The sequence below is a fragment of the Ipomoea nil genome, unplaced genomic scaffold (assembly GCF_001879475.1).
Source record: "Ipomoea nil cultivar Tokyo-kokei standard unplaced genomic scaffold, Asagao_1.1 scaffold1509, whole genome shotgun sequence".
NCBI lineage: Eukaryota > Viridiplantae > Streptophyta > Magnoliopsida > Solanales > Convolvulaceae > Ipomoea > Ipomoea nil.
Window position 1 is genome coordinate 347,501 of NW_017617937.1, and position 23,629 is coordinate 371,129.

General features: G+C 36.8%; 5 protein-coding genes across 7 annotated transcripts; 3 read left to right on the forward strand and 2 right to left on the reverse strand.

The window, feature by feature from the left end:
* The first annotated feature begins 2,566 nt into the window (after positions 1 to 2,566).
* On the forward strand, positions 2,567 to 5,476 carry LOC109188800. Of its 2 annotated transcripts, XM_019339428.1 has the most exons (9): positions 2,567 to 2,606; positions 2,638 to 3,570; positions 3,668 to 3,701; positions 3,804 to 3,896; positions 4,159 to 4,278; positions 4,628 to 4,726; positions 4,833 to 4,892; positions 4,975 to 5,069; positions 5,165 to 5,476. In XM_019339428.1, exons 2-9 carry the CDS (start codon positions 2,696 to 2,698, stop codon positions 5,256 to 5,258), a joined length of 1,470 nt encoding a protein of 489 aa, XP_019194973.1. In that variant the 5' UTR covers positions 2,567 to 2,606; positions 2,638 to 2,695; the 3' UTR covers positions 5,259 to 5,476. The 2 variants fall into 2 exon arrangements, with proteins under 2 accessions (XP_019194973.1, XP_019194972.1); XM_019339427.1 differs by having other exon boundaries at positions 2,581 to 3,570.
* Positions 5,477 to 7,068: 1,592 nt separating this feature from the next.
* LOC109189142 (40S ribosomal protein S19-2-like) lies at positions 7,069 to 8,702 on the reverse strand. The gene is made up of 4 exons (XM_019339899.1): positions 8,509 to 8,702; positions 7,783 to 7,873; positions 7,518 to 7,701; positions 7,069 to 7,376 (listed from the first exon to the last, which is right to left on the reverse strand). The coding sequence occupies exons 1-4, from the start codon at positions 8,590 to 8,592 to the stop codon at positions 7,301 to 7,303; spliced, it is 435 nt and encodes a 144-aa protein (XP_019195444.1). The 5' UTR covers positions 8,593 to 8,702; the 3' UTR covers positions 7,069 to 7,300.
* Positions 8,703 to 10,755: 2,053 nt separating this feature from the next.
* LOC109189140 (probable mitochondrial-processing peptidase subunit beta, mitochondrial) lies at positions 10,756 to 13,976 on the forward strand. 2 transcript variants are annotated; one of them, XR_002055544.1, is made up of 9 exons: positions 10,756 to 11,498; positions 11,880 to 12,044; positions 12,172 to 12,309; positions 12,395 to 12,546; positions 12,658 to 12,766; positions 12,891 to 12,989; positions 13,094 to 13,159; positions 13,278 to 13,365; positions 13,460 to 13,976. XR_002055544.1 is itself a non-coding variant. In XM_019339898.1 (9 exons), exons 1-9 carry the CDS (start codon positions 10,833 to 10,835, stop codon positions 13,544 to 13,546), a joined length of 1,590 nt encoding a protein of 529 aa, XP_019195443.1. In that variant the 5' UTR covers positions 10,757 to 10,832; the 3' UTR covers positions 13,547 to 13,976. The 2 variants fall into 2 exon arrangements, 1 of the variants encoding a protein (XP_019195443.1); XM_019339898.1 differs by having other exon boundaries at positions 10,757 to 11,498; positions 13,258 to 13,365.
* A 1,594-nt stretch (positions 13,977 to 15,570) lies between these two features.
* Positions 15,571 to 18,370, forward strand: LOC109189203 (4-coumarate--CoA ligase-like 1). The gene is made up of 6 exons (XM_019339998.1): positions 15,571 to 16,225; positions 16,449 to 17,039; positions 17,125 to 17,323; positions 17,559 to 17,704; positions 17,791 to 17,858; positions 17,958 to 18,370. Exons 1-6 carry the CDS (start codon positions 15,797 to 15,799, stop codon positions 18,214 to 18,216), a joined length of 1,692 nt encoding a protein of 563 aa, XP_019195543.1. The 5' UTR covers positions 15,571 to 15,796; the 3' UTR covers positions 18,217 to 18,370.
* On the reverse strand, positions 18,332 to 20,590 carry LOC109189204 (F-box protein At5g39250). The gene is made up of 2 exons (XM_019339999.1): positions 20,467 to 20,590; positions 18,332 to 19,452 (listed from the first exon to the last, which is right to left on the reverse strand). Exon 2 carries the CDS (start codon positions 19,349 to 19,351, stop codon positions 18,587 to 18,589), a length of 765 nt encoding a protein of 254 aa, XP_019195544.1. The 5' UTR covers positions 19,352 to 19,452; positions 20,467 to 20,590; the 3' UTR covers positions 18,332 to 18,586.
* Between the last annotated feature and the right edge of the window lie 3,039 nt (positions 20,591 to 23,629).

Genomic DNA, 23,629 nt, shown 5'->3' on the forward strand with positions numbered 1-23,629 from the left:
ATATATCCATAAGAGATAGTTAAAAATATTTAAAAAAAAAAATTTAAAAGCATAGCCATAAATTTTGTTGGATATGGGAGTAAAATTAAAATTCATAAAAAAAATATTTATATCAAAATATGAAACACAATTAGTTTGATAAAATGATTCAAATAAAAAAACACATTATAAATTATACTTCTCACTATATATATGTACCTCTAATCATGTACTATACATATATATACACACAAGGGTACTATATATAGGGGGTGAGGGGAGGGCGTGGGGGTAGCTGCCCCCACTGCCTCAATGTAGCTCCGCCTCTGTACATACATACACACATATTTATACCGGTTCAAATAAGGACATAACTTCCATGCGCCCGGTGCAAATTGCACCAGTAGGTATGTATATATGCATCACATAGTATTCAAAAATGTATCAGAATGAAATGCACAAATATACCACACTCCAAAAACAAATGCACCATACGGTCCATACATAATAGTACATTTTCGGACACTTTGTGATGCATTTATGCCTATCTAATGATGCGTAACCATATGACTATATATATATATATATATATATATATATATATATATATATATATATATATTATAACATTTAAATCAGTTAGGTACTAATTGGCACTAACCACAAAGAAAGTAACGCTTCAAATGAAAGACAACGTCCCCATTCATTATATTGAGTGACATCTACGGGACAACACTCAACCAAACAATAATAATGCCCTTAATTACAAATATAAGACTTGTGAGATTTGAACATTGTTTACATATAACTCAAGTATATTTACCGTAGGCCATAGCGGAATTGGTCATAGTGGTTGGCGGGATAACTTTAAAGTGTCAAATTAAACTTCTATTGAGCGTTTGGTTCACGAAATGTTAAATTACCTTAGAAAATGTTAGATTGTTATGAATGTTATATTACTAAGAATGTTAGATTCATGTGTTTGGTTTAAAACTAAGATATGTAAATAAGACAATAGTAATAAGATAAATTGATTAGAAAATACAAAGCGCAACATTAGTAATAAGACAAGGGAATGTGAGATTACCTAAGAAATTGGACGGTATCTCACATTCCTTTCCAATAGCTAAAAACTTAAATGCGGAGGTTATCTGACATCCCATGAAAAAGTTACATAATCTGAACCAAACATGGAAATCTTATATTACCAAACAAATATAACTTTGGTTATCTTATATAACCTGAACCAAACGTCCCCGTAGGATAATTCAATATTCCGTGAACCAAACGCACCCTTATGTGGTTTAGTTACTCTTTGACCTTATTTAGCTATCAGTAGTTTGAATATGCTCATTGTTAATTCATTCGATGTCCCACAAAATATTGAGGAGCCTTCTCCACTTTTTCTACTGATTTAAAAAAAAAAAAAAAAAAAGTGACTTGCTCATTTCTTTTTCTTTTTAAAAATTATTATTATTATTATTGTTATTATTATGTATAAATCATTTTATATGTTAACTGCTAATATTAAACAACTAACTTGTACTAAACATTTTTATATGAAACTTTTAATACAATTTATTCATTAAAATTGTTAATATAATTCGCTAATAGTTAACTATTATTCAACTGCTATTTTTAGAATGCCTTCATGTCTTTGACACTCCGTATAAAATAAGAATATATCAATCATTTAAGGGAAAATGACACTTTTTTCCCCTGAATTATATACTTATAGTACTTTTCCCCCCTGAATTATTTAAGTGGCTCTTTTCCCCCCTAAAATGTTTAATGGACATATTTACCCTTAAAATAAATATTTTATTTATTTTTCTTCTCCAACAAATTATTACTATAATTTGGTTCAAACCAAACAGATACTATAGCAACCAAACCAAAATATTCCAATTACAATTTAGAATCAAAACGCGATACTTAGAGTTTATTAAAATCGCAAATCGAAATGGTCGGTTCATGTTCCGAACTGAAAAAATAAAATACATTTATTGTTGAATTTAGACTATTTTAAAATAAAATTTAAAATAAAGACGGTTCAAAATCGCGAACCGGATCCGGAACCGCCGGTTCACGGTTCATGATCCAGTTTTCTTGGTTCATAAATTTAATAAATTGAAATCTAAATATTGGATTCTAGATCTGAATCATAACCGAAAACTTTTAGTTCGATTGCTATAGTGTCCGGTTCAGTTCGAACCAAACCGTGGTCATTGCTACATATACACAATAATTTGTTGAAGAAGTAAAATAAATAAAATGTTTACTTTAAGGGTAGAAATATCAATTTAATATATCAGGAGAAAAAACCACCACTTTTAAAATAATTGAGGGGGCTAATGTGCTTACATAAATAATTGAGAAAAAAAAGTGCTATAAGTATATAACTTAGGGGGAAAAAATGCCATTGTCCCATCATTTAAACTCGATTTTGGTCTATCAAAGAGTTGAGATATCAAATTAAATAAAAATAATAATTAAAGAAAAGTGTTATTAATTATCATAAAATTAAACGGTAAGATGGAGCGAGAGAGCAAGCTCATCAGGGAACTAGCCGTTACACTTGCCGCAGCTTCCATTTTCTCTCAGCTGTTTTCCTTATCAATAATCAGATATTGAATCTGGCTTTCAAAAAAAATTCAGATATTGAATCTCCTTCTCTTTACAATCCTATCTGGATCGAAGTTTTCCGGCTAATTCAATGGAGTCCGACGGCAAATCCACCAGAGGTCTCTCCCATTGCTCCAGAAATTCTGAAAATGTCGATCCAAATGTTTCAAGCCCGGGCTTGAAGGTCGCAAGGTCTCCATCGATCACCAAATCAGCAAAGAAAGCTCAGAAATTGGCTTCGGAAAGCCTCAATCCGGTGGCTTCGCCTTCGCCGCAGAAGAAGATTCGGCAGAGGAAGTTCGTGGTGGCGAAGCGGAATTCGAAGAGAGAGGATGCGAACTCGGCGCCGGTGGCTTGTAAGTGCGGAAAGGGCGGGGTGCAGAAGTGTTTGTGCGTTGCTTATGAGTCTCTCAGGGCTTCACACGAGGAGTTTTTCACAAGTCGCCGCGGAGTTGATGACGAGGAGAGTGTTCTGGAGGAGGTGAAGATGCGCGTTGAAGCTGAGATCGGGAGTAAAGATGAGGAAGAGAAGAACAGCAAAGGCGTTATTGGAGAAATCGTTGGTGCTCATAGCTATGGAGACGAGGCTAAAGCAGATAATTTTGTATCGATCAATGGCTCGATTAATCTGGAGCTCAATGCACACAAGGTGATCGGTGAAATGGGCGTTAAGAGAAGGAGGGATAAGTTGTCGGAAGAGGCAACAGAGGACGCGCCTCAACCTGATTCTGGAAAAGTGATGACCTTGGTTAAGGCTTTTGAGAAGCTTCTTACAATTCCAAGTTCAGATGATGCTAAGGAAAACTATGAGAAGGAAGTAGCAGCTACTAAAAAGGGGATTAAATGGGATTTGCCTGACACACTTGACTCTTCATCTTCATTCGGTCCATCTGATTTTTTCGTTACCTCTGAAAGCTTAGGCCTGAATTCACACCGTTCCCATTCACTTGATAGCAACCAAGGAAGGTTAGTGATGTCTACTTGCTTGGTTCTCAGTATTCAACTTCTCTTAATTTTAGTTCTAATGGGATGTATTGGCTATGGCTTTTTCAAACTCAAGCAGGACTTGTGATGGAGGTAGAAAGAGCAGACGCAATGTGAGTTACTAAGAATTTTGTGGTTACCCTCCTCTTTGAATGCAGAGGGCTTATGGCTTCATATGTGAATATGTGATCTCACTTTTATTTTAAATTCTTTAGAGTGCTGAATCATCGGGGACTTTTGCTAGAAGGCACCAGAAGAGAAGGCAACTCAAAGCAACCTCCCATAAACCATTCAATCTCAGAACTGAGGTTGGTATAACTTAGCTGATAGTTTCACAGTGATGCTGCTATGTGCTTAGAGTAATATCGTAGACTAATATTTACGGTACTGACTGAATAGGAAAGTGAACTTTACTAGTGCTGGCATTAGAGTTGTCTTAGGTCTTCTGTTTAAGTTTCTAATCCTATGCTCTATGTTTAAGATTAAACCATGAGGCTGAGAATTACAATGTGATGCTTATTTGCTGCTCATCAAAGCAACTTTTAAGTTTGGTGTTTGACTTTTCTGCAGCAAAGGGGAAAGTGTAAGGAGGAAGAATTTCTGAATAAACTAAAACAGATGATGGAGGAAGATAAGAGGCTTCGAGTTCCAATTGCACAAGGTCTTCCGTGGACAACGGATGAGCCAGAGGTAGATTCATATTTTAGTAGGTTGAATATAAATTATTATCTGTGAGATTCATTTAATTGTGATTTGTGAACAACTGTTTCTTTGTGCTTCTATATTGGGTAGTGAAGTTACGAGTTATGGAACCCTGTTGATATCAATTCACTTTTTTGTTCCACATTGTTGTGTTCTATATACATCACTAGTATTCCTCCTGCCCTGACCATATATATTTAACTTTAAGAGCTCACGGATTTCAAATTATTTGTCACACGTCTTGCCATCCTGCTTCTTTGCTTCCAATAAGTACTTCTATAACTTCTGATCTGCAGTTAAAGGTCAGCTGACTTCAAAAGGTTTCTTTTGTTTTCAGTGTTTACTGAAGCCTCCCGTGAAAGAAAGCACAAGGCCAATTGATCTGGTGCTGCACAGTGACATCAGGGCTGTGGATCGAGCAGAGTTCGACCATCAGGTAATTGCTTTCTTCTTAACAGAATTGTGGTCATTAATTTAGAACTGCTTTTCTGTGTATTTTTCATGGTGGAACTGGTCTGTAAGTTCTTTGTTTTACATATTAGGTGGCTGAGAAATTTAGCATTATCGAACAATACAAAATGGAAAGAGACAGACTACAGAAGGTAAATCATCAGAAACCTTATAAATCGGATGAGATTTTCGTTCATATTTCTAGTTTGGTTTATGTTTCTATCACCCTCTTAGTTGGAAGAAGAAGAAGAAATCAGAAGGCTGAGAAAGGAACTTGTTCCCAAAGCCCAACCACTACCCTACTTTGACAGGCCCTTCATTCCTAGAAGGTGAAATCACGTTTTATTTATCTTTTCCTGACTTGTACGGAATGGCTAGCTTTCCATATAACAAGGTATCATTCCAACATCTCCTGCTTTGTTAGGTCTGACAAGCATCTCACTGTGCCAAGAGAGCCGAAATTCCGTATTACACAGCATAAGAAGATCAAAAGCTGCGATGAAATGTTTGGGCGATGAGAGGGAAGAAAGAGGAAGACTGCAGTTTCAAAGAACCTTAGCAGCTACTACTATCAATGTTCTTTTACTGTGTAAACAGGTAATAAGCTTGTTGCTAATCACACAGCTTTGAGAGAAAACATAGTATATGTAGAGTACACTTACACAGCTTTGAGAGAAAACATAGTATGTGCACAATGGTGTGCCTTTTCATTAATGGATGAATTCTTTTACTACCACGATTTTGCCCTTTTACCAATAATAATGCACATTGCAATTCATATATTATTTAGTGTTAGATTCACTTCTCTATTCTTTAGGCTCCAGCATTCTGTGAACACTTCACTTCTGCTTCATATTACTATACTATATATAAATTATAAAATGGTAGTTATAGATGCATATTGGCTTTTTGTAGATATCAATCTCACAAGAAAATGTATGGTGAATTGGTGTTTTAAAATAACTAAGATCAAAAACTTATCAAACTTCTGTGTCTAAGGGATGTATTCAATTAAGACTTTTAAATGACTTTTATATAGAATTTTTCCAAACTCAAAATTTTTAAAATTTTCATAGGCTTTGTACAAGTCTATAAAATTCTGTGTGACAAATATTTATACACTTTTAAAAACATTTTGATATTAAAAACTCTAAATTAAATATATCATTACAAACATTTATAACTTCTATTAATACATTTTTTTTAATTTTTTTACACCTATTTTCTTTTTCCATTTTCTACACCAAACAATGGATATCAGCAACAATTGAATCAAGAGTATTAGATAATACTTTTTTAAAGTTGCTTTCACATTTATCTCTTAAGGTGTTGATGAATATATTGTGATAATGGTGAATTTTGGGAATTTACTTGTACATCATTTTGTGTGAATCTATAGTTAGCAAAATCAAATTTTGTGTGAATCTATAGTTTGTGCAAGTCTATAAAATCCTGTCTTTTTTTTTTCTTCTGATTTTTTTCAAAATTTTCTCAAATTTATTATTACGTTTACAAGTGTAACTTAGCCATAACGAAAGAAAAAGTGAGTGTGACGAAGTGAAAGAAGGAAAAACTTGAGTGAGTGTGACGAAGTGACAAACACAACCATCCCAGTTTCCAACTGCATCATATTCATCTCAGTTTCCTCCAACTGCTGGTTATTGTTTTCTCATTAATTTCATTGTTTTCAAAAATACATCCCAAGTGAACGAAGGAGGAAAGACAGAATAGAGTAATAATGTTTAACAAATGTGTGATGACCACTGAGAATGTGTGTCCCATATGCTTGAATCTTTTCATGAATTCTCAACTAAAGAAGCTGAAAATGTTTGTAAATTGTAAAATATTAAAATATTTTCCCATCTATTAAAATAGTAACAAATTAGAAAAAGGAAAAGTGTGTGAGTAATTGAAAGTGATGAAACGTATAGCACAGTGAATCAAAATAGGGAATCTATAGGGCTTTCCTTTGCTTTGTGATGGATTCTAGTGAACCATTTTGGAACTTACAGAACTGCTGTATATGTGCACAAAACTGAAATAAATTATGATTTTTGAATAAAGAATGCCAAATAGAACATCCCAGCAACAGAAGTCTTTATATGATGGTCACACATAACCGAAGAACTAAATATGTATATTGTTCATAAGATTCAAATACTTGTATATTGACAGTATTAAAATGCTGTTTACTACAATGAATACAACAGAAAGGATTTCACCACGATCATGAAGCAATAATAATGTATACAAATTTCAGAGAAGCATGCTTAGAGTTGGCTGAATGAAAAGAGATTTCATGCATGATATAGAAATGGATGGAATCAATCTGTAAAAGGCATAAATGATATAACAATGTCAATTCTCAGAACCTGATAAGATTAATATTCAAACTTCAACAACACAAACATTTTGGATGAAACACAAGGAAGCTACCCAAGTATTTGAAAGTAAGAATTGTCTCAAAATTTTGGAAGTAACATCTCTGGAACAAGCTAATTATAACAGTAGTTCAAACATCACATATATCTTGCTTCTGCCGTGCAATCACTACTGTCCTTCAAGGTGCAACAACAACAATTCGGCCAGCAACTTGATCAAGATCGCGTTGGCCACTGGATGTTATCCTCCTTCCACTGAAATATAAGAACAATGATTACCGAAAGAAACCACAAATTCAATGCTATACAGTTCTATATAACACAAACATCAATCTTCATTCATATCTCTGAAATTCTGGAAAAAAAAAGGGACATTGAAAGAGGTCTCAAACATACCCTCTTGGATCAACTTCAATGATACTCATTGTCTGCAATTGTTGCAAAATGTGGCGGGCAATAGCACCACTGCTCTTGCAAAAGTGGCGTGGGCAGCTTCCATTTCTCTTGTTTGATCCATAGATCCTTTGGAAGGCTCCAACTCCAAGGCCACCCCTCAAGTAAATCTTCCTAGCCATGGAAGCTGAAAAACTGATAGTCAGAACGGTAGATAAAATACGTGAATCACCAAGATGAAATTCATGGGTAAAGAGGAAATTATTACCTGCTCTGATGTAATACCAATCAGGGTCATATGGAGCAAGTTCTTTCAACCTACCAGTCTTCACAATATCAGTCCACTCGGGAAGTTCCATCTACATTAAAGTAAAAGAAATTTCAGTTAACTGTGAATCACAAGAATCATCCAAGCCCACTTGTGACACAATTTCACAATCTGTATCATAGTTTCATGAAAATCTCACACAACATATATCAAAATTTGATCTGCGAGCAGAACTACTTTTTAATATGTAGCATCCTAACTTGATACCTATTTCAGTCAAAGATCTTATGACCCAAACAAAAATATAAATATGACTAAGGACACTGTAAACAAATTTTACAAGACCAAACCACACCATTAATTGCTACATAGTACCACCAAACCTAACACCAAAACCAAGTTTACCAATTTCCCAGAGCTAAATTAGTGTCCTGCACTTGCACATTAAGTTCACTACAAGCACCAATCATTCATGTCTATCAATTTCAAGTTTCAAACATGTTAACAAGCTGATAGATAATTCTGTGAAGCAGAAAACATAGAAAAGAGCCTCCACCGTAACTTTAAACAGGCAAAGGAGTATTAACTGATGCCATAACTAAGTATTAATGCATATACCTTCATTAAACTGCTACTCCATACTAAAATCTAAAGCAGGAATCGAAAAATACAAGTAAAGGACTAACATTCAAAGATCTAGACAGAGATTAGGGGAAAAAATGGTACCTTTCCAGAACGCTTAAGGTGAGCAGAGTAAGCCTTCACGAACTCGTGAGGAGAAACGTCTTTCACAGTTCTCGCCGTCGCCATTGCTGCAATTGCTGGCACCTCTGCAGGGAGAAGCGTTGAGAGGGCGCCGCTGACCAGGATGGAACGACACAACTCAGAAGTGTTTCAGTAGGGTTTCTTCTCGGCCTGTATTTGATTTATATATAGGATGGCACCTCAGAAGTCCTTAGGGTTTTGGTCGTCGGGGCAAAACTAGAAATAATAATGGGCTACAAGCCCATTAAAAGTCCACTCACAAAAAAATCTTGGTTTATTTGGGCGGGAATGAATGTAGGCCTAAATTTCGTCCATTAACAGGGCAAAGACAGTAATAATAATGGGCTTATAGACCATTTAAAAGCCCACTTACAAAATAGCGGCAAATTATTGTGTGGACCATGGTCCATACAATGTTATGTGGACCATAACAAAAAGTACATTTTTAATATACTAAATGTACATAATGTTTGTACTGAATGTACATTAAACAATATAATGTACACTCAGAACAAAAATAATGTACATCCCCTGAATACAATGTACATTATTTTTGTACTTAATGTACATTATTTTTATACTGAGTGTACATTATTTTACCGTAGACAAAATATGGTCCTCACAACTTGTGTGGACCATGGTCCATACAATAATGATTGCAAAATAGCAAGCAATTATATCGTGGACTATGATCCAAAAATAGCGTCGTTTCTTTATTTAAAAAAACGTGTGCCGTTACATGACTTACATCTTAACGGAACGCATATTTTTAATATGTTAATTACAAAATGAAACTACAATATATTTAAAATGAAACGGTCTCACATATTGTTTTTATATTATGAAATTAAACTGTAATTGAATTTAAATGATACTGTAGTTGTATCAAAATGAAACTACAGTGTATATAAAATGAAACTGTAGTTACATCGAAATGATATTGTAGTTGTGTTGTAATTAAACTATAGTGTATATATATATAATGTAACTAAATAACAGTTTCACATATTTAAGTGTATAGTGTCGAATGAAACTGTAGTTATATCGAAATTAAATTGCACTTGTGTTGAAATGAAACTGCATAACTGTTTCACATATTTTAGTGTATATTGTCCAATGAAACTGTAGTTATATTGAAATGATAATGTAGTTGTGTTGTAATGAAACTGTAGTGTATATAAAATGAAATTAAATAACAGTTTCACATATTTGAGTATATAGTCTAGAATGAAACTCTAGTTATATCGAAATAAAATTGTAGTTGTGTTGGAATGAAATTTTAGTGTATATAAAATGAAACTGAAAATGTTATAGAAGCAGATGCTACTTATGCGGAACAACGCAAATCAGGTGCCGTTTCTTTTCATTAAATGAAACGGCACTATTTTGAAGCTTGGATCACAATGCATTGTGGATCGCGGTCCACAGTATAATTTGCCCAAAATATCTTGGTTTATTTGGGCGGAAATGAATGTTGGCGGCAATTTATATCATGGATAAGAGTTTACATAGCATTATGAAACTTGAATTAAAACAACAACGTATAGAATTCATACTAGTAGAGTACAAAACACAAAAAATTACAACACAAAATACATAACATATTATTATGGACCCAACTAAATTGAAAAGACGATGTACAAAATTCATACTCGTAATATACAGAATTTCATAACATAAGACACACAAAATCATAACACATAACACATACACATGTTATATATTTACTTATTTTTCAAATATGATTTAGGTATATAACTCGTGTTCATAGGCACAAAATTTTATGACACAAGACACATAATTTTATAATATAAGACATAATTACTAATTTGTTCCACGTACAAAATTCATACTTGATATAGAATTTCATAACGCAAGATACAAAAAGTCACAACAAAAAAACACATACACGTGCCTAATATAGAATTTCATAATGCAAAATACAAAAAGCCACAACACAAAACACATACACATGAAATCAGGTCCATAGTCATGGTCCACGGTATAAAGATTGAATGTTGGCCTAAATTGGTACGACGCCGTTTCTTGTCCATTAACTGGGCAAAAAACAGAAATGAGATGGGCTTAAAGCCCAAGCCCGTTTACAAAAAATATTGTTTAGTTGGACCTGAATGATCGTAGGCCCAAATCTATACGACGTCGTTGCGGTGATTCCAGTAAGATGCTGGGTTTGATTTGGTCGCTCATCTTCTGCTCTTCTTTTTCTTCCTCTCTCACACCATTTTCTCACCAAACCCTAGCGAGTCGAATCGCAGCCAGCAGCCATGGCGATCCGGCAGCTCCTAAATCTAGCCCGTCGGTCGAGGAGAACTATCGCTTCCCGATGCGGCAAGCCTTTTTCCTCATCCTCCGCAGCCGTTGCAGCCGCCGCAAATGGAACTCTGGCGCCGTCGCCGCCGCCTCCAACCGCCATGATCTACGATCGCCTAGCCGAATCCGTGAAACATAAACTGAAGCGGCTAGAAAACCCCGACTCGCGCTTTCTCCAATACAACTCCCCCCATCCAGTTTTGGCCGACCACACTGCAATCCTCACTGCCCCTGCTACCCGCGTCACCACTTTGCCGAACGGACTAAGAGTCGCCACCGAGTCCAACCTCGCCGCTAAAACTGCCACCGTCGGCGTGTTCATTGACGCCGGCTCTCGGTTCGAGACGGAGGAGACTAACGGCACCGCTCATTTCCTCGAGCACATGATCTTCAAGGGCACGGAGAGACGGACTGCTAGGGAGTTAGAGGAGGAGATTGAGAACATGGGAGGGCATCTAAATGCATACACTTCCAGGGAGCAAACTACGTTCTATGCCAAAGTCTTGGATAAAGATATCACCAGGGCTTTGGATATATTGTCGGATATTATTCAGAACTCGAAATTTGATCAGAAACGAATCGAAAGGGAGCGAGATGTGATTCTCAGGGAGATGGAGGAGGTGATTCTTTAATTTTCCTTTGATGTTTGGTATAAAGTTTGCATCTTTTAGTTTTTATCATCTTTACAAGATTGTAAAATTGTAACTTTATTTTTCAAGTTAGAGCCTTTTCCAGATTTTCTATATTTAGGAATGATTGAATGATTTCTAGCTTAATTCTTCCTCAGCAAAACACCGATGAACATAAGTAGTAAAGAAGTAGTTTTTCAATGGATGCTCTTCTATGTTATTCTTTTTCCTATTTAGATGGTTATCTTTACTGCAAATAATTCTTCTGATTGTAAATTTTATGGCACTTAACACATGCTTGCATAGTATTGCATTATGCATATTCTTGTTAATTTAACATAGGGTGCTGTTATCTATTAATGCTGTATGCAGGTGGAAGGTCAGACCGAGGAGGTTATTTTTGACCATCTTCATGCAACTGCCTTCCAGTACACCCCTCTCGGCAGAACAATTCTTGGACCTGCTCAGAATATTAAGACAATCACCAAAACGCATCTAAAAGACTACATCATGACACACTACACTGCTCCCCGAATGGTATTTTTGAACTTTATTTTTTGTATGAATCCTTTTTATCTTATTTACATGTTACTGGGTTAACTTGCATTTGACCATTGTTCATAGTAGTTTATGCTCTGATACATTATAATGGCTGTGAATTTAGGTGGTTGTTGCCTCTGGTCCGGTTAAACATGAAGAGTTTGTTGATCAAGTTCAGAAACTGTTCACAAACCTGTCAACAGATCCAACAACTGCTTCACAGTTAATTGCCAAGGGACCTTCAGTATTTACTGGCTCAGAGGTATGCCTATCTCATTTGAGGGGTTCGGTTTTTTCTTCTTACAACAATAGAACAATAATCATGATATCTTTTAAATGAAAATTAGGTCAGGATGATTGATGATGACATTCCTTTGGCCCAATTTGCGGTTGCCTTCGAAGGTACATCCTGGACAGATCCTGATTCCGTTGCTTTGATGGTTATGCAGTCCATGTTGGGATCATGGAATAAAGGTGCAGGTGGCGGGAAGCACATGGGGTTAGTATTTCGAATTTTCCTTACTGTTAAAGAGCATATAATTCATTGCAATAATAGCTGGAATATTATCTCATTAGTTTAGGTACTGATTGGTCTATGAATTGTATTTAGTTCTGAGCTTGCACAAAGGGTTAGCATAAATGAAATTGCAGAAAGCATGATGGCATTCAATACCAACTACAAAGACACTGGTCTCTTTGGAGTCTATGCAGTTGCAAAGGTGAGTGCTCGGTCAGTGTACCTACATTTTTTAAAAAGGAAAATAGGGTCTCATTTTCCTTTGACTATATATTTTACTGCTACAAGTTGGGGCTATTTACCTTATTACTTCGTTTCTATCACAGCCTGATTGCTTGGATGATCTGGCATATTCAATTATGTACGAAATTAGTAAGTTGTGCTATAGAGTTTCGGAGGCTGATGTGACTCGTGCACGTAACCAGGTATTTATTTATTGATACACACAGACAAATACATGCATATATCTAAGTAATATTACTTGCCCTTTGCTGTTTTGTTTCTTCCACTAACTTGTATGGTTTTGTAGTTGAAATCTTCTTTGCTGCTTCACATGGATGGAACCAGTCCTATTGCTGAAGATATTGGTCGTCAGGTAAATTTTTCATAAGATCTAACCTATAACTTCTCTTTTTCAATTCCGGAAAGATAATGCTTACATAGAATGTGAAACTAAGACCTCTCATCATGCAGCTTCTTACATATGGCCGAAGAATACCATTTGCTGAATTATTTGCTAGGATTGATGCCGTAGATGCGAGCACAATCAAACGTGTTGCAAACCGGTTTATATTTGATCGGGTAACAAACCAATATTTCGAGCCATTTTCTCAGTGGCAGTTGATTTTGCATTAGCTATGTTGTTTGACTTGGATATTTTCTTTTGTCATCCCAGGATGTTGCTATTTCAGCTGTGGGTCCTATCCAGAACTTACCCGATTACAACTGGTTCAGACGCAGAACCTACATGCTCCGCTACTAGTTTCTCAATAAACTGGAGTTGTTACAAAATCACATTATCTCTGTGTTCAGAGCGGCATATTTCAATTCAAGATCAACTAGGGCTAACTCTCAAGTCTTCATGCTATTCTTTTCGCCCTCTGCTTTTGTTTCCTGTAAAATTTTTCCAAGCAACGAAAATAAATAGCTTGCGTTCAGCAACATTATGTCAATCACAGGCCCGAACCAGATTTATTATTCCGAAAACTGATAGCATCCACAAATGCTGGTACAATTGAGTGTGTTCATCTGGTTTGGATAGAAGACATGTAATTTTGCCTGATTTTCTTTAATGTATTCAGTGCTCCGGATTGTTGCAGAATTTGTCATATTGTCCCATGTGAATGTGCAATTCTGAGTGGTATAAATGACCATTTTGGATTATAGATTCCAAAATGTCTTTACCTTTTTTACTCATATCAATCTTGATTCAATTTTTATTTTATTTTTATATTTTGTTGTTAAAAGTGATTGTCTTGTGTACTACGGAGTATTTATTAGTCAAAATTAGTAAAATTGAACAAAATGTATAAAATGGGTAGGAAGGAGTTCATGGTTTTGTGACTTGTTCTCATCCATATGTTTAACAAGGGTAGTTATGGAAGTAATCCCAATTAAGTTGGTAATGCTGTTGACTCGATAATTATAAGATTATAAATTTGACTCTTAATGGAGGTGGTCTAGTGACATTCTTGATTTAAGTTGGTCGGCTATGGACAACTTCCACCTTGGGGGCAATTTATATCGTGCGCTGGGTGTGCATTGCATTGTGCACCTGGTGCAAAACGAGTGTCGTTTCGATTTTTTTTTTTGAAATTTCGCTATCTTGTGCTATTAATTTTCTTTTAAAAAAATCACATGTAGTTTTTTTAAAAAGATAATACACATAATCTAATATAGGGAAAACGGCACTTTTTCCCCCTGTGTTATATGTTTATAGTACTTTTTCCCCCTAAGTTATTCATGCACTCACATTTGCCCCCTCAATTATTATAGAAGTGGCAGTTTTCCCCCCTGATAATATTAAATGGACATTTCTACCCTTAAAACAAATATTTTATTTATTTCTCTTCTTCAACAAATTATTGCTTATACGTAGGGATGACCACGGTTCGGTTCGAACTGAACCAAACACTATAGCAATCAAATTAAAAATTTCGGTTATGATTTATAACATAACACAATGTTTGGGTTTCCGTTTATTAAAATCGTGAACTGGAAAAAAAAAATGGATCCTGAATCGTGAACCGGAGATTCAAATCGGAACAACTACTAGCAATAGCTTAAATTAGAATTATAATATTTGCAAATAGTGTATGTTTTTTTCCGCATTTATATTGACTCTCACATATAAGTATATATAATCGCGATTTGAGTTTTATTTTGAACTGTCGGTTCACGATTTTGGATCCAATTTGAACGGTTGGTTCAAACTTTCTTTTAAAATTTTATTTTTTTATTTTTAAAATATTCTAAATTTAACACTTAATGTATTTTATTTTTTCAAATCGTGGTTATAATTTGTTGGAGAAGAAAAATAAATGAAATATTTATTTTAAGGGTAAATATGTCCATTTAATATATCAGGGGGAAAAACTGCCACTTAAATAATTTAGAGGGAAAAAGTGCTATAAGTATATAACAAAGGGGGAAAAAGTGCCATTTTCCCTCTAATATAATACATAATACACAAACTCTTAAACTCTTAACATAATACACATAAATTTTCTGTTTAAGATGTACATAATTGTATAAAAAAATATACATAATTGTATACCATAATGTACATAATTGCGTCAACTCCCTACATAACTTACCAAAACGACGTTGTTTTGGGAGGTGCGTGGCGCACAGTGCTATGTGCACCGTGGTACATGTATAATGATTGCACCTTGGTATATTTAAATAGTAATTGCAGTGAGACGAGCTTCAATTTACCTTGTAATTTACTTAATGCACACTCTTGAATAATGGTTGTCGATATCCCTCATCATCCAAAAGGCAAGATCATTTGGCAAGAAACAAGTAATAATTTGTGTGAATGTAGGATAGAATGATTCAACAAATTCCTACCTGTAAAAATGCCCACTACAATCTCACCTTCACTTGCATTCCTTCTACCCTTTTCCTACTCAACCCTTTGCTTGCTGACAGTCCTAACTCTTCTATAAATCAATGCCTTGCTTAAACCAGGCAAACTACTAGTTTTCTGCTAAACATCTTACTATCAAACATGGGCTCTAATGCAGGACAAACCTCTACAAAACAAGACGATGAGCATATCTTCAGGAGCAAATATCCACCAGTCCAAGTCCCTGATGACATGACACTGCCTGATTTCGTGCTTCATAACGTGGAGCTCTACGCTGATAAGGTGGCTATTGTGGATGCCACGACGGGGAAAGAGTACACATATGGCCAAGTTGCGAGGGATGTCAGGAGGTTTGCTAAGGCGTTGAGGTCGCTGGGCCTGAGGAAGGGGAGACTGGTGGTCGTCGTGCTCCCAAACGTGGCTGAATATCCCATCATTGCACTGGGAATCATGGCGGCCGGTGGCGTCTTATCGGGCGCTAACCCGACTTCCCATGCATCGGAGCTCGAGAAGCAAGTTCAAGTTGCAGATGCGAAGCTCATTGTCGTTGATGCACCGACTTATTACAAGGTAATGTAGAATTGGAGACCCTCAGAGTCTTGGATAATTAACTGCTGCCAGTGTTGCAAAAATCGGGCCTAGGCGCTAGGCGGTCGGCCACCTAGGCGCTCTAGGCGCCCACCTAGGCGCTCTAGGCGCCCTAGGCGGTCCCCAGGCGCCTAGCGATTTTTTCAACCTTGACTGCTGCCTTTATCAATGATGAGAAACTGTTTTGTATCATCACAAATGGCAGGTGAAAGATTTGGGGCTTCCGGTGATAGTAGTAGACGAAGAACGTGTGCAGGGAACCATAAACTGGGGTGAACTGCTGGAAGCTGCAGACCGTGCAAGCAATGATTTTGCATTCAGTGAAGACGAGGTGGTGAAACAGAACGATCTGTGTGCCCTTCCTTTCTCCTCGGGCACGACTGGGATGTCCAAAGGGGTGATGCTAACCCACAGGAATCTGGTGGCTAACCTTTGCTCCTCGCTCTTCAGCGTTGGACCGGATATGATAGGGCAGCTGATCATACTCGGATTGATCCCGTTTTTCCACATCTATGGGCTGGTTGGAATCTGCTGCGCAACCATGAGAAACAAGGGGAAAGTGGTGGCAATGCGGAGGTATGAACTCAGGGCATTTCTTGACGCTCTCATCACCCATGAAGTCAATTTTGCACCCATCGTGCCACCCATCATTCTGGGGCTCGTCAAGAACCCTATTGTGGATGAATTTGATCTCTCCAAGCTCAAACTCAAATCCATCATGACAGCTGCAGCTCCCTTAGCACCCGAGATCCTCAACGAATTTCAGAAAAAATTCCCCGGCATTCAAGTCCAAGAGGTCAGCAACAGCAAGCATGCATCCCAATAGTGTTTTTATCCCAAATCTCAGTATAATCTTCACATTCTTCTGCTCTTGTTGCTAGGCGTACGGGATGACTGAGCACAGCTGCATCACACTAACACATGGAGATCCAAGAAAGGGCCATGGCATTGCCAAGAAAAACTCAGTAGGCTTCATTCTTCCCAACCTGGAAGTGAAGTTCATTGATCCTGACTCTGGTTTATCTCTTCCAAGAAACACCCCAGGAGAGCTTTGCGTCAGAAGCCAATGTGTTATGAAAGGTGGCAAAACTACCATCTATCACTGTCTTCCCTTTCCTCAAAAACAAAATCCTACTGGCCTTCTTAGTTTAATCCGGTCAGCTATGGACAACCTAGGCTGGTTTACCTCGGTTCTTGCCAGTTAGGGTCAAAAAACAGGGTTTACCTCGTGCACACCCTCAGATAGTGATTGCGGGTTTCTCTGTCATTCAAAAAAAAAAAAATCTTTATGCTCCTCACTGTACTTAATTTTCAGGCTACTACAATAACGAGTATGAGACTGCACTCACAATTGATAAGGATGGTTGGCTTCATACCGGGGACATTGGCTACATCGACGAGGATGGAGATATCTTCATTGTTGACCGGATCAAAGAGCTGATCAAGTTCAAGGGATTCCAGGTAAGAATACTGCCAACTGCAGCATCATACTCGGAGCATATATAAATTTTCTCGAGTAATTAGGGATGGTGATGAATAACTTACAGGTAGCTCCGGCTGAGTTAGAGGCGACACTTCTGAGTCATCCTTCAGTTGAAGATGCTGCTGTGGTCGGGTAAGCAGAAGAAAAAACCACCATCTTCATCAACTGCATTGCATAATTCCATAACTGCATGCATTGCATAATTCCATAACTGCATCCATTAAGCTGCAGGCTACCTGACGAGGAAGCTGGGGAGGTGCCGGCAGCGTGTGTGGTTTTGTCAGCCGGAGCAAAGGACAGCGAGGAAGACATCATGAATTACGTGGCATCTAGCGTTGCACACTATAAGCGCGTCAGAGTTCTTCATTTCGTTGACGCCATTCCTAAATCACATTCTGGGAAGATCATGAGGAGGGTTATCAAGGACAAAATGGTGCAGAATCTTACCACTGCATCATCCCATGATGTCCGTAAAAAGCTATTGGCATGAAACTGACACCTATATACCTATTTCGTGGGTGTAATCTTTCACCCGAGAACCAAGTGAACTACCCGTGAGGGTATCTGATACCTATTTCTTGTTTAGAGTATTCATAAGCATTATGTCAAAAGGAAATTGAGATTTTTATTGCATCATTGATAAAGAAATTGGTCTGACAAGCATACATTTTGCGTTTCTTTAGAACCACTAGAACTGTGCATGAACTAAAAACATAGAGAAAAAGTCTTTTAACTTCTTGTACACAGTTATTGCCCACATAATAACATCAATCAAGAAGAGCACAAAATATGTACAGGCATTTAGATTGTAACAAAGGAACAAAACGAAGTCCTTCAAGAAACCAGAAACCCATTGAACATCACTTCCAATCCAGCATGTCAAGTAGCCACAGAACCTCTTCTTCTGAATTGGCAGCATCACAGAAATCCATTTCAATACCAAAAACATCAATAACCACATCGCTAACCCCCTCGGTGCCATGGTCCATGAAGAGCAAGGATATCCATGCCCGAATGCCAGACACGAATAAGCAAACTGGAGAGGAGAACTCGAGATAGTCGTATGCCAGAGCCCGGTATGCTGTTCGGTCTACGTAATCGAAAATGGATTTGTTAATGATACAAGCAACTTTGTTCTTATCTTTCCGCCCCACAAGCACAGAAACACTGACTGTCTGGCTCAAAGGGACTGTAAACCTTGGTTCTACAGGAAGAGTCATCTTGTATTCTGGCCCTTCCAGATGAAACCTTAGCACATCGCAGATACCGGGTGGCGGAATCCATGTCCCCTTTTGGAGAACAGGTCCTGGCACCACTTCTGAGAATATTATCTTGTTGTCAGCCCAAATGTCAATGTAGAATTCCAATTCGTTGAAAGACAGTTTAGGAGGGAGAATGATTCTGCGATTCTTGTGCTTGTAAAATGTCTGGAATAATTTGTAGTAGGTTACAGTGGGTGGGGATGGACGTTTGCATATAGATGGCCACTTCTTTGCACATAGACACTTCCAGAAGTAATCATCTTGTGCAATCTCGCACCACTGTTTGCAAACTAACATACATGTAGCAAGGTCAGTGCCCTCCAAGAATGGGAAGACAGCCTTCAAAATTTCTTCACATGACATTTTTGGTACAGCAACAAAACTGACAATTCAAACTCAGCACTCAGCTTAAGCACCTCATTAAGGAATTACGATTCCTGAATCCATCAACTAGTAGTCTTTTCCTGTGCAATGACACATACAATCAAACTTCATAAGATAATCCAAATGCGCAAGCATCAGAATGAAGTGTAATCAAAAACAATATTTGCCATGCTCTTTTAGCCAAACACAAACGAGGTAACCTCAAATATATTAAGAAATTTTAAAAAATTACAGGACAAAACATATATAGAACAGGTTTTTCTTTTCTGGATCACTCTGTACAGTTGCAAACAGAACACAATTGAAGGAATAAATTGTTGATCATTGTTAAACGGCCCAATTTATCCAGAAGTATGATATCAAATTAGTAATGAGAACTGAGAAGCAATCACTATGCCAAAAGACATAACACTAGATGCATCTATTTTTTGATACACTTAAAACTATGCACATTATATATACTCAAGTAACCCTGTTCCTAACAGTTAGACTAGCTATAAATTAGATACTGATACAAAAACTTAAAAAAGCAAGCAGTTTTATGTGACCTTTCAAGATGCTCTCTACTTATCCAAACAAGAGCAAGCTTTTTTGGAACAGAGAGTATTTTTTATGGACACAATAAAGCCAAAAAATCTACATTTACTAATACAATGGCATCTATCTAACAGAGATCATGACACTGAAATGAGTCCAAACTGGGTGCACAAAATGTCAAAATTACAGTCGACGATAGCAAATTATAAACTCAAAACTGCTTTAATTTGGAAACGAAAATATGAGAAAAAGCTCAATTCCTAAAGATATGCACAGAAAAACCCTAAATAAACTCCCTGCAAAAACATTGTATAAAAATATACCGCATTCGTATACAATCTAACAGTCAAGTTGAATCGAAACCAAACTACCGGTAACATTAAATCCTAATCAAATAACCGAAATCAAAAAACAAAACAAAGTATTTCATCACCATAACATGCATACCCCGCTATAAAATGAGAAATTAAACACGTTTTACCTCCGATTTTTTGAAGATCTAACAAATAAAATGGAAATCAACCACGAAAAATTCGATCAAATAAAAGCAAAATTACCTCTACTTAATGCTCAGAGAGACGTTGAGAACCAGAATGAGATACAGAGATGCCTTTCGCTCTTTCGCCTTCGATCAAGAGAGAGAGAGTAATCGCATGTGCCGCGTCGCTGTTCCGTATTTCTTGAGGATTAGGTTAGACTGACAGAGCCATTAATGGGTCCCAATTGTATTAACGCCGATAATCAATCACAGATCGACGGCTGGCGAGAGTGAGAAGAGCAGAAGGAGCATATCGATGTGGTGGAGCGCGCAGCACTCTACCGACGCTGCTGAATTATTCCACGTGGAAGTTTCCCCACAGTCATACGGCGTCGGCACTCGGCAGTTGGTGGTCGACGACGATTTTTGCGCCTTGTATTTGGGCCTCTCAAGTTTTATGGCCCATCTTGCAAAAACTTGTTGGTTTTGCATATGGCAAATTTGTTTGCCAAAATGGTTGGAAAGCAATAATTCTTACAAGAAAAAAGGTTAAATAAATTTCCAAATGAATATTAGAGCAACTATAGTCGTGCATTTTTTTTTTTTTAATTTTTAGAACAGTAAAAAATTGAGTAATTGATTTTTAACTAATGTGAAACTTTTTTTGAATGAACTAATGTGGAACTTGATTTTTAGCAAAACCATGTTTTTGCAAGAGCGAAGGAAAAAAAAAAAAAAAAAACTTAGAGTGCACGTTTGAAACGCACTTTGTCAGAGTGGCTGTCAGCTGACTTTAAATCGTTGCAATCCTTTATTTTTAATTGTGAGAAACATTTTTTTTTTTCTCTTTCATTTTTGTCTCTCTCCTACATGGCATCCTAAAAAATTGTGTAAAAGCCCAACATATATGGATGCTATTAGAATTGAGTTCACTTAGAAGAAAATGAGAATATAGAGTTCGATTCATAATGGCAAAACTAGTCGATCAATCCAAAGTAAGCTAATAATTTTGCTTAGTTAACCGTTGTAAGTATGTTTCACAATTTATCTGATTCACCAAAACCCTAAGATCGAAACAGTAACTGATTGTCATTTTTTGTGATTGACATTCCTTCTTTTTCTTCCAATTATTGTCTACTGAACCAGTAAGCTAAGCATGTGCATGTGCGGACACTGATGGACAATATTCCTAATTGGAAGGTGTGGTGGGATTTTATTTGAAGGATAACGTCCAGGCTGGCTACGAATTGCACAATGCGTTGCTACAACTTTTTCCCTGCCGCATTTGAAGCCTTCATGTGAGAATTCAAGTTTTCCATGTGTCGTACGATCAATGGCACTTCTGCTTCACAGTAGTACAGCCATTACCAAATCTTTTGGAATCCAAAGCTTAATTATTGGGTAAGTAGTGACTGAATGGCACCCAAAAAAAAAAAATTTGGTAAAGGAATTAATTAGCCAATTATGTGAAATAAATAAACATATATATTTTTGTGCTTTAAATTATATATTATCCATGTTTTAATGGTTCTTTATTTATCGCATAAAAGTTTCGGTATATCTCAATTATTCATTTGAGAGTCATTCAATCACTTCAAGTTAGTGCGTCATTCGATTCTCTACATAAGAAATCACCTCAAGTAGTCTTGACTCGAGGTTACCTTGGTCTGGTACAGTCCTTATACCACATCGAGACCACATCGAGACCACTGTACTAAGAAATTAAATATGCAATGTATGTATTTATTACTAATTTCAAAATTGTTTGATTTTATGTTATAACTTCCCATTATCTTTTACAATAATGCTCATTTTTTGATCCCACTCTACTGTTATGATTGTTGTAAAAATCGGTCTAGACGGTCGCCTAGCACCAATCAACAAGGCGCTAGGCGTCTCTAAACCGAGGCGATTTTAATCCTAGGTGGCTTTTAGTTGGCCGACCGATTAACTGGCCAACGTAACTAGGCGACCTAGGTGCCAAGTTGAGCGCATAATTCGGTCGAGTCAAGCGCCTAACTTGACGGAGTGCGTGCCCAACTCAGTCGAGTCGTTTTTGTTTTGTTTTGTTTTTTGTTTGGTTTTTTTTTTTTTTTTTTTTTTTTTTTTTTTTTTTTTTGTCTTCTTCAATCATGTACTCAATTAATCATCTAACATATGCATTTGACTAGTTTGGAAATTACAACAGTCTAACTACTCCTAACCCTGAGTGAAAAAAGTGTAAACAATACACTCGAATTACTCACACTCGGCACTAGGCGCGCCCGACTAACACCTAACGCCTTCTGCAACATTGAGTGTTAGTCACACATAAATTACATTATGAACTCTGACACCATTATAATACTTTACATTATATTATTATTTCAAGTTATACTTGACACTAAATCATTTCTCCTAATGTTGAATGGAAAAGAAGAAGAAGGCGGGCGGGCGGGCGGGCGCATGGAATAGCGACAGAATGAATTAGCAGATCGAAAGAGATGAAAGCAGAAAACGACAAAAGAACAGAAATAGTAAACATTGTAAAAACATAGAAAACAAAGTGCAGAGGCAAATGTTGGATGGTAGACAAAACAAGTGGGTCAGACGGGTCGACCCAGAAAAGGCCACTAAACCATGTTCTAATGGGTCCCCTGCCACTGCATGGCGTTTAGGCGTGCCCTCTAAAGGCCTGCCCACCCAAATACAAAAGGAATAAAGCATCCATTATATTCTATTCTAACCCCCCCACCCCAACCCACCCATATATATGTATATTGTGTGTATATATATGCATTCTGCTTGCTCCCATTCTGTACATAGTACACTGCTTGGATCATAACCTATGTTCCACAACGTTACATAGGGTAATTATTGAGGGAGAGATGAGTTACCATTTAGGTATGACTACAGTTCCATTTGAATCAAACTGTGTGCATGGTATAGTACAAACCAAAATTTTATGGTAGATTAGCTTTTCTGGTGCACCGTCTTGATTTTTAGTGATTTTGGTTCAAAGATGTGTTGTTTCAAGTTGGAATTTGGAAAATGTATATATTTTTTAAAAAAATGAGTTGAACCCACAATTCGAACTTCAACCAAAATGGTTTTAATTAACCTAATGACTATAATTAAAGATGAGTTAGCATTTAGATATGACTATATATAATTATATTCCTTTTGAACCGAAACGTGCGGAACCTTATGGTAGGTTAGGGTTAAGGTTTGGAATCGAAACCTTAGCTTTTCTAGTTCACATG

Excerpts from the sequence above, each read along its gene's own strand:
- LOC109188800 (XM_019339428.1), top strand. The coding sequence starts at position 2,696 with ATGGAGTCCGACGGCAAATCCACCAGAGGTCTCTCCCATTGCTCCAGA. Across the intron at positions 3,897-4,158 it reads CATTCAATCTCAGAACTGAG|CAAAGGGGAAAGTGTAAGGA; the intron begins GTTGGTATAACT and ends ACTTTTCTGCAG. Across the intron at positions 4,279-4,627 it reads GGACAACGGATGAGCCAGAG|TGTTTACTGAAGCCTCCCGT; the intron begins GTAGATTCATAT and ends TTTTGTTTTCAG.
- LOC109189142 (XM_019339899.1), bottom strand. The coding sequence starts at position 8,592 with ATGGCGACGGCGAGAACTGTGAAAGACGTTTCTCCTCACGAGTTCGTG. Across the intron at positions 7,874-8,508 it reads ACCTTAAGCGTTCTGGAAAG|ATGGAACTTCCCGAGTGGAC; the intron begins GTACCATTTTTT and ends ACTTTAATGTAG. Across the intron at positions 7,702-7,782 it reads TTGGTATTACATCAGAGCAG|CTTCCATGGCTAGGAAGATT; the intron begins GTAATAATTTCC and ends TCAGTTTTTCAG.
- LOC109189140 (XM_019339898.1), top strand. The coding sequence starts at position 10,833 with ATGGCGATCCGGCAGCTCCTAAATCTAGCCCGTCGGTCGAGGAGAACT. Across the intron at positions 12,990-13,093 it reads TGACTCGTGCACGTAACCAG|TTGAAATCTTCTTTGCTGCT; the intron begins GTATTTATTTAT and ends ATGGTTTTGTAG. Across the intron at positions 13,160-13,257 it reads CTGAAGATATTGGTCGTCAG|CTTCTTACATATGGCCGAAG; the intron begins GTAAATTTTTCA and ends CTCATCATGCAG.
- LOC109189203 (XM_019339998.1), top strand. The coding sequence starts at position 15,797 with ATGGGCTCTAATGCAGGACAAACCTCTACAAAACAAGACGATGAGCAT. Across the intron at positions 17,705-17,790 it reads TCAAGTTCAAGGGATTCCAG|GTAGCTCCGGCTGAGTTAGA; the intron begins GTAAGAATACTG and ends AATAACTTACAG. Across the intron at positions 17,859-17,957 it reads GAAGATGCTGCTGTGGTCGG|GCTACCTGACGAGGAAGCTG; the intron begins GTAAGCAGAAGA and ends ATTAAGCTGCAG.
- LOC109189204 (XM_019339999.1), bottom strand. The coding sequence starts at position 19,351 with ATGTCATGTGAAGAAATTTTGAAGGCTGTCTTCCCATTCTTGGAGGGC.